The sequence below is a fragment of the Atta colombica genome, unplaced genomic scaffold, assembly GCF_001594045.1.
Source record: "Atta colombica isolate Treedump-2 unplaced genomic scaffold, Acol1.0 scaffold200, whole genome shotgun sequence".
In the NCBI taxonomy this organism is placed as follows: Eukaryota; Metazoa; Arthropoda; class Insecta; order Hymenoptera; family Formicidae; genus Atta; species Atta colombica.
This window is the reverse complement of record NW_017259295.1, coordinates 232378-242460: the sequence shown is the minus strand read 5'-3', so window position 1 is coordinate 242460 and position 10083 is coordinate 232378. Positions and strand designations below refer to the sequence as shown.

The window sequence follows — 10083 nt, the reverse complement described above, 5'->3', positions numbered from 1 at the left end:
AATTTTAGGATATTTTTAAACGAAGAAATATGAGAGTCTTTTAAAAAAATTTTTTTGAACTTAAGCATGAAATTGTAGCAATGTTTGTTTACGATGAAATAATATACATATTGTTCTGTAATGTTTAAAAACAAAATGTTTTAAGAAATGTTTTTATCTATACATGTATTATATATATATATATATATATGTGTGTGTGATTTTAATAAATATAAATTTTTAAATTAAAAATAGATGAGAAAATTTTACCATTAATGTTTAAGTCATATAACTAATTATCATGAGTATAATATATAATGATATTTATAACATTTACTATATATAGTAAAACGCGTGATAATTTCATAAATAAGTCCATTGATGATTAACCATTAAATTAAATGAGTCATTAAATATTTTTCCATTCGATTAAGTTGTTAAACATTTAATTGATAATTTAATTCAAGGCTTTGCTTTACCGAATATCTGTTAAATTTGCGAGAAGAGGTCTGGAAAACACGATGCTCGTAGCAGAGAATTTACATTCTCATTCACGGTATCAAATAGAGCCTATCATTCACGGAACAATACACACGATTGATTTCTTTCGTCCAATCTGATAGATCAATCGAAGCCACAAAATACTCGCGACATTCACTTGTATAGGATGTATAATCGAGAAATACACATCCGATGAAATAACGAAATGTTTGTTATGCGAAACGAAATGGAAAACGAGAATCATATATGACGAGAACCTATTATTCTCTCACAATTTCTAGTTCAAGAGAGAAACAGATTTATAATATTTCTTTATTTAGAAGCAAAGATTCTTAGAGAACTTAAAAGCGTATATTAAATAAGCGATTTATTTTACAATTATTTTTATTTTTATATCCATAATATATATCTTAAAAATTTCAAAAAAAAGATTTATATAAATTGATGTTAGAAAAAGAGTCTCTAAATCTCAGAATTGTTTTACTTTTCAATGTAGAATCAATTCAAAGCATATTACATCTTTATTGGAGAGAGTATTAAGTTAAATTCGCTCAGTAATAGCAATATGTTATTCTTTTAAAATTTTAATATCTATATTTTTATAAAATGTAAAAATGAATTTTGACTTGTTCTTTTTTAATCATTACTTTTTACTATAAAATTCTATCAAATCATTTACGTTTCAAATCATTTTGTTTCTAACTTTGAAAGATTAATAAAAGTGCGGATTTTAAATAATCTTTTCACGGTTTTAAAAAATAACGAAGAGAAAAGCGTTTTTAACGAAACAAATTTACGATTGCGAGTTGATTTTAATCTCCGAGATGCCAGCCATGAAATCGAATATATCATTTATAAAATACGATTAAACTCTCTGTACGAATGTCACTATCGTTCGTGGAGTATTGAATATCGATTTAACTTCGTACGCCAACCTTGGCATTGAATTTCTCGGGCCTTTCGCGTGCTCTTTCCACCATATCTACCCTTTATTTTCCGGGATGCTTTTCATATCCGTCGTTTTTCTCCCCCCTTCTTTCATGCACTCCATTGTTAGACTAGACGCTTTGAAACTACTTTTCACCCCCGGGGATCTGTCTATTCGCGCAACCGAGTAATAACCTTGGGTATTTTGTTATTGCTGGGTATCAGAGGATTTTATTCCGATGGTACTTCTGTGCGAAAAAAAGATATAAACTTTTTATTTTACCGTTACGATATATAATAGTATATCCTCTATCATCATTATTCCGCAAATATTATATTTCGTTTTTATTATATTTCGTAAATTTTCTGCATTAAATCTCGCTGCAAATCTTCGAAATTCAAAGTAAAATCTACTTACTTAATATACACTTTTGAGTTCTTTGAGATATTTTATTTCTAGTGGGAAAATATAAACCTTCCAGATAGCACAAAAAGAATTCAGTTGTATGTCATCAATTCTGAGTTCAATGTAAAAAGAAGTCTTTTCAGAATTGTTTATAAAAATTCTTTTTGTGTCTGAAAATGAATTCTAAATTGATGACACAACAACTAAATTCTTTTTGGATTCTTTTTGAACTCTCTGTGCTATCCAGACTGTTTCTCTCTCGAACTGCTTATTTATTTTATGTATGATCAATTTTATGTATAATTCAAGACAATCGCAAAAGAGAGAAAACCAAAAGTTCTTATCATGTACTATGAATATTTTAACATTAAAAATGAAGAATACACAAAATTTTATCTTATATTTATGTGCATTCCTGAAATTTCTTGATTGAAGAATCTTTCGATCGTTTGCAAGAATCAACGAATCTTTATCAAAGAAGAGTCCAAAGAATTTGATTTCAAAGAATTGGTCAAAGCATTCATAGATAAGGGATGATTTGATTTGGGACATTTCAATTTTTTTTTATGATATAATTGATCGTTACTGTGAAAGTATGACGTTGCGATTAATATGTGTAACTTAAGTACTCTGTACAAATTGCCTTTTCCAACGACTCGGATGGCTTTGTCATGCCGCAACCACGGTCGCACAAAGTGTTCTCGTACCGAAAAAGCTTTTTCCGCTTGCTTTCTTTACAGCCTTGCCTTTCTGACGGCTTAAGTCCTTTCTTAGGCGAGCTTGCACGTAATATCAACCTAACGAGATGTAATATTTATACTACTGGGGAAAAATATTTTCGCGCTCTGGTTTATACGACAGGGTTGATTTATACTGAATGATTCGGTAAACGGGGACGACCATAATCCTTTTCTTTTATTTCAGCGGGAATAGAGAAAATTATAGTAGAGAACTGCATTTTGGCTTTATCTCTCGGCGGTCCAGGTCGCATTCTTGCGATTCATCCAAAGTATACTGCAAAATGCAATTACTTTATACAACTGTTTTTTATTTGAAACAATTGTCTAAAGTAGAATGACATGACTTTTGTATAATTTTATTATTATTCTCGTGATGAAAGTACTTAATATACATACATGATATTATTTAACAAAGAAACCAACATTTTTTAAAAATTTAAGTAATTATTTGCTGTATGCTTTATCAGTGATTTCGTATGCGGACAAAATGCGTTTGTTGTATTCTCTCTATATTCTCGACTGCTTTATTTTCGCATGCTAACATTATTTCGCGCTGTCCGGGCGAGCTTTTCAGGTTGTCCCCGACGAAATCATCAGCTCGACGCAGAAATACGCGCCGGAGGTTACTTAATTTCAGTCGCGACTCATAGGGGTGGGCTGATCCAATTATCGTGGTTTACCACGAGCATCAAGGTGGCGGTTTTCATTCTCTCTGCGTCCCTTTGTCTCGTGTCAAAAGAGAGAGGACCCGAGAGGAGCGATGGTACACACCGGCGCATTGTAACTTTGATTCTCAAAAGCAAAACCGATCGGGCGTTACCGGACGAAAGGGATTTGGAAGGTTGAGACTGACAAATTCCGGCCAGCAAACATATATCAATTCACTCCGTTTCAACGGTCACTTAGCATCTCAACTTGCTCAAGCTTGATTTATTATTATTTACAAGGAAATTAATTGGGAATTATAGTGAATAGAAATGACAACGGACGGTTCGAAACTCTCGTTTAAACAATTTATTATTAATCGACCCCAGACACATTGACAGATAATGATTAATTAATTGATTACTTATTTCGAAATTCAAATGTAACACAATTATACAGATTCTCGATTTTTAAAACTAAATATAACAAACAATGAAATTCAAGTCTCTAATGAGAATACAGCGGGATTAAATAAGCGCAAGTTGTGATATCAAAAACTTGTTATTATTTTACGAGAAGGATGATGTCATCTTTATTCTAAATTGTACATTATTATCAGCTATTAATGTCTTTAATATATATTCTCAATAATATTTTGTCATTTCGAGAGTGAAAATTAATGATATTGATGACTGGAATCACAGATACATTATCATCAATATTACTAGACAATAGGTCCAATTTTCAGATATCAAATTGTAGTCAAATGGATACATATTCACCATTTTACGTGCAAAATCTTTTCTCTCAAAAGCTCTCCCGCACTCGAGAAAGCAATGTTATTCTCTTTTTTACTCGCTTTCTCTCACAAAAAAACATTTTCTTGTTACATACCACGATTTACTGAACACTTTGCATGAAACAATACAAGACAGTAACTAGACATGTATTATAAATTATCGATAAAGTCAACGATTTAACGAAAAATGTAAAAACATTAACGTCCCAGCGTAATGGTTGCCATCCAAGGCATAATGTGAGTGTGCGAGAGAATCTATGTAAGGGTTGGCTTGCGACTCGCTCCCTGTGTGTAAGGGTCTCTCTACACCCTCTCGATCAATATTCCGTCCAGTGGCGTAGCACTGTTTCTTTTTCGTGTAACTATATTGTGATTTTGATTGCCTTCGAAAATGCGATCCTACGATTATTAAAGCCATCGTGATGATGAGACGTGAATGGTAGCATTCCAGTTGTACAAGTTATCTATTTTAGAGAGAGTTATCTATTAGAGATAAGTGAGATAACAAACGGATATTGTAAATATTGTTAAATCTCTAAAATTGGATTGTAACGCTTATTAATCTAGAATTATTTCTATATTTGAAAAAGACACAATAATGATGTCGAAACGTTTGTAATTCATTATTGATTTATAATATATGATTGTTATTTTCATAAAAAAACATCTTGTATTGGCTCACACTAACAATTTTTTTCTTAATATATCTCTAAAATATAGGCGATCTTGCTCCAAAATCTCTTTTTATTTCTAAAATTTTAAAATATAAAATATTCTTGATGTCACATATAATAGTATATTATTATGTCGCTGTACATATAGCATTATAATATAAATATTAATTTGCATCATATGATATTTAAGGATATTAATTTGCATCATATGATATTTAAGGATTAAAATGCTATTTTCATCTTCGTTATTCAACGTCGTTTTTTTGCTGTTTGAAGGTCATCTAAGAGATTACACAGACAATTCTACTGTAACATCTTCAGGTTCTAAGTTTGCTTGAGAATGCTTATAAATGGGATAAAAAAATATATTCAGAAAATCGTATAAAATTTTGTTGATTGAAACACATAAAAAAAAGATAGAGTATTTAAATTGAATATTTCTTTCGTGTCGTTTTAAATGGAATATTGCTGGAGCTTTTGGAAAATTTGGAATATTTACACGGCGTTACATAGCGCGATTTCAATAAATTCCAATATTTTCGACCGAAATTACATTTGCATAAACCACAACCATTGGACAAATTTGCTACTGCCAGTCAGGATATTTAATTGGAGAACCGTCACGCAACACAACTGTCAATGGGGAAAATCTCTCTCGATAACACGATTAAATTTCGCGGCCAATTTCTGTGACGCAAATTGGTGGACGACATATGGCTAAACAGGATTCTTGATGATTACCGTCTACCATACGTTACAAAGCACGTACCTATACACACTCCACATCTTCTGTGCAAACGTAACGCCGGCACGATGATTAAAGCAGTACGTCATTTTGATTTTAATGAGATTTGTACAACAGCTATTAGTCAAATTACCGCATGTGGCGATATTTCAACGGTTTTCTAAATTATCTAGCGATAATTTCAATCAAATAACTTTATGGAGCGATTAATACAAATTGCTTAACTATTGTTTGCAAGTATTGTTTATAATATACTCTGTTTATGATGAAAAAGATATCCTGTATATTACATAGTGGTGTGTATTTCGAGGATTTTGTCCCGGGAGTTATTTCGCGTTCCCCGATGCAATTTTCCAAATGTCATTTCACGAGGTGTTTTCAAGTTTTGGAATGCGCAATTGATATCTACGTGAAACATACACCTCGCAACAATGGAAAATAAAAACAAATAGCAGCTTGGAGTTTGCTCTTGATCATTCATATCGATTTAGTATGAGAGAACTTTGTTACGTAAGCTCTCTCTCGAAATAAACTGCGTTAACGATTGCATAAAATGCAATCAATTCAGAATTTATACGCGTATAGATTCGTTATTCAAAAGTCTGTGTAGACATACATACACGTAAATAGATTACATAAATGGATGTGCAACTTTTGAATATCGTGACATTTTTATACAATCCATGGAAACGAAATAAAAATTTAATTATCTTTATTTCGAGCTAGTTTGTCGACGACTTTTTCTACGATATATGTTATTTGCTTTTTCAATCTGTATGTCTGCCTATGCACCCTGTGTAACTTAATTCGCAATAAATAATAACTAACAATGAAATTGAAGATAGGTGCGCATTAATATTTTCCATCATATATTTCTCTACAATTTATTCCTGCAAAATTGTTTTTATTATTCTCAATTCGCTTCTGTAAAATTATTTTTATTATTGAAGTAGAGCTTGTTTTACACGTAGAAATAAATACGCAGTCACCAAACATTTAATTTTAAAACACACGATACGCATACAAATTTTATGTCTATTTTTCTTTTGTACTGCAAGTAATTATTTCCGGATAAATATCATAGCTAGCAAATTTCATATATATTTCATATACATCGATAAATAAACTGAACTAGTTTAAAAAGAGATATCATTCAACTAGGAGCAAAAGCTGTTTATATTAATATATATCTCCATGTAAGATGATACTGATATCCTTGTTTTCAATTTGTTATAGGGTTCTTCCACCGGAGCATCATATTCGATGGGTTTGGCGCTTGGAATATTCTCCGGAGATCCCTTTCATTGCTGGGAGAACGAGGAGATCAGATGCATCATAAAGTAGAGGTGAGATTACATTGGCAAAGATAACATTGCGTCGGAGCGGAGAGAGTATTCTGACGGGAATTGAACTTGTCAATTGAAATAGAAAATTAAAATTATCTTTTTTGACATATTAAAGGATACTTTTTTCTTTATGATAGATCATAAATAAAATGACGCAATTTCACTCGTCCGATATTTAATAATTATTTTATCTAGCTTGGGAAATAAAAATGAGCAATATTACTTTTCTTATATAAGATTGTTCCGTTTTTATCGAAATATTGAGATTAAATACATTTTGACTTTGCATTTTCTTATTTATAAATTAAACGTTAGTTTTCATTTCAAGTTTCGATTAAAATTTTATCCGATAAAAACAAATTAACCTGTAAAGGTCTTCTGTCATCTCCGCTGACTTTAATCGGTGGTCCTCTTTTTTTTTTTAACACAGTAGAACCCGGATTATCCGACATCTTATTATTTAATTCCCAAATTACTTGATTTTGCTATATAGAATTCCAATGATGAATAACACAGAAGTTAAATAATCGGTGTCGGATAATTCGGGCTCTAATATATGTGCATTTTTCTATTTATTTTATTTCTTCTTGTCAAATAATTTTTTTTTTTAATATATAACAGTACATAGAATGTAAAACAATATATACAACATAATATTACAATTTATTTATTATAATTTATAATTTACAATGATTTTACATAAAAAATAGAATATATGAATAGAATATATGAATAGATACAGAATTATAAAATATATTACAGAGAAATTGCTTATTACATTTGAAATCTTTTTACTAATGCCAGATTACACGAAGGCGTCAGAAATAAGAATAATACAATTAAAATTCAATATTTTTAAATCAAATATTTGATTGTTGCAAATGTTTTAAAAAAAGAACATAAGATATAACGAAATGCAGTGTGATTTAATGAAATGTAGTGTGAAATTTACAAATAATTTTATGAATTTATATAATTTTCTGTTTCACATTCTAATTAATAATGAATTAATGATAACTTTAAATCATGAATTTCATAATAATTCTGGAAGATATTTGCAATTTTATATTGAATTTCAGACGAATGTCAAATTTTGCGAGTAAAAGCTGCTATTTGATCGTAGCATTCGAATTTTCAATATTTGAACATTTAATAAAATTTATATAATATTTATAAAAGTTAGCAATATAATATTTGAAATGCATGAGTGTTTTAAAAAATAAAAATTGTTAAATAAGTTTTTAATAACCATAAAGCTTTATTAAATACGCTAACTTAACGAATTTTGTATTCTTTACCTACACGTTTTGTCAACTTTCTGAGAAATTTATTTAAGTTGTATCATTTTCACAGATTATTTTATGCAATAGATTTAGTATCAAATTTACCTTTAGTATCAAAAAAAACCATTTCTTTTTAATAGCGATGATTTTACAATATTCTTTGTGACGTTAGTTCATTCTTGATGATTGATAGGATAATATTTACTTAAATCATTTATAATAATAACTCGAAAATTAGAATTAAATTATTTTAGTTGCGTGCACTTTTAAAGTAAGGGAGCGATATTTACACGTATAAATGAGACTCGATCAGAATAATTATTTGAAAAAGTACGTTTTGTCAATGCGAAACTTAATAGCAAGTCATAAAATCGATCAATTCTGTTTACTGGTGATGTCACGTCGAAATTTTATCTCGCTGCATTCACGCTCGCCGAGCTTAACTTCGGTCCATGCCCTTTATCGCGGAGCTTCATCCACGGAAGACGGCAGTGTGCGGTAATGATTTTATTAGGGTTATCGACGTGAGCACGTGCCTCACCCTCTGACATTTCAACTCTTGGCATGTTCGTTATGGAAAGTAGGCCTGGCCGACCGAGCGACGCTTGGCGCCGGGCGCTGCGTCGCGTCGCGTCGGCAGACACGATATAGCTAATTGCTAATTATCTTACGGTTTTAATCAATCAGTCAGAACGACACATTGTGCAGTCATGGCAGATGTTGCACAACCACCCGCAGTACCTTCGCCGTAATCAAGTCCAGATCGTTCGTATAATTGGCCGATTACGTGATTCCGTCGTTACACGCCTGTCGGTTATTCCCGTCGCACGCTCGTTACAGTATTACGTGAACTTCATTATTCTGTGCTCGCTGTAATTCAGCGGATACAAGGGTGAATCTGCGCTTGGATCGGCACGAGAAAGCGGTTTTCGTGTTGTTATAGGCGTCGCACATCCCTCTCTCTCTCTCTCTCTCTCTCTCTCTCTCTCTCTCTCTCTCTCTCTCTTCTCTCTCTCTTTCTCTCTCTAACCGGTGAAATTGCAGCCTGGCGTCCTGAAGATATATTTCACGCCTTGTTGCGAATAAGTGGCTTCTTCCACGCAGGATTAATGCCATAACGCGCGCTACACGTTATGCATAGCATATAATACTCGCTGCTAATTTATTTTTCAGAAAATGCTGCTAGAGACGCGCGTATAAAATAGTGTTATTACTCAGACAGCGCAAACATCTAAGAAATTTACAAAGAAGTTTGTAAAAATGTCTTTTAGACGCGCCGTTTGGATTTTTGTTTGCGCGTTACATGCGAAATATTAAGAAAGAAAATTTAATTAAGTGTAGCGAGTGTTACTTACTTAAATGTAATCAAATATTTTTAAAACAGATATATTTCACGCTGTATTCAATTAGATTTTGTAATTTATGATTATAAAAATTGATTGTTTTATCGATGCAGTTCAAGAAATTAAAATTTAAAAATGAAAAATATTTTCTAAATCTTTAAATGATATTTTATATTTGCGTTATCCGCACTTAAGTAATTCAATAGAAAGAAAAAGAAAGAGAAAGAGGATTTCAAGAAGAAGATTTCACCGCAAGAATAAGATTTCTTAATTTGTAAGTAAATGCGATGACATCCCTTAAATCAGAAAAAAGCATATTTTACAACGATCTTTATTTTTTTACGAGAATTTTAAAGTAATTATGAGTTTTTATAAATAATACTAGAACTTGAAATATAATTCAAAAAAAATTAAGTGAAAAAAGAGCAATTGTACAAATATATGTTTGAAATATAATAAAATTTCAATGTTGAAATATAAAATGGATACAATTTAAAATTTGTTTAAATTGTTGTTTACTTTATTTTTACGCGTGAGTAACTCGAGAAAAATGTAATAAAATCATTATATTAACGAGCATATGAAGCGTTCGACCTATTTTAGTTGAAACTCTCAATATATTGGTTTAAGTTCCTAAACCGTTACGACCATGGAGTTACTAATTAATCTGTGCGTTCGTACTCATCCTAGTTACG

The 10083-nt window shown here is 31.1% G+C and overlaps 1 protein-coding gene across 1 annotated transcript in view; it reads left to right on the top strand.

Annotated features, from left to right (window-relative positions):
* LOC108687149 (S1 RNA-binding domain-containing protein 1) overlaps window positions 1-6760 on the top strand; it is an 11750-nt gene extending 4990 nt beyond the window's left edge. Inside the window, exon 3 of the mRNA XM_018192771.1 lies at window positions 6653-6760. Coding sequence (XP_018048260.1) covers window positions 6653-6760 — 108 coding nt within the window. The remainder of the gene's footprint in view (window positions 1-6652) is intronic.
* The last annotated feature ends 3323 nt before the right edge of the window (window positions 6761-10083 follow it).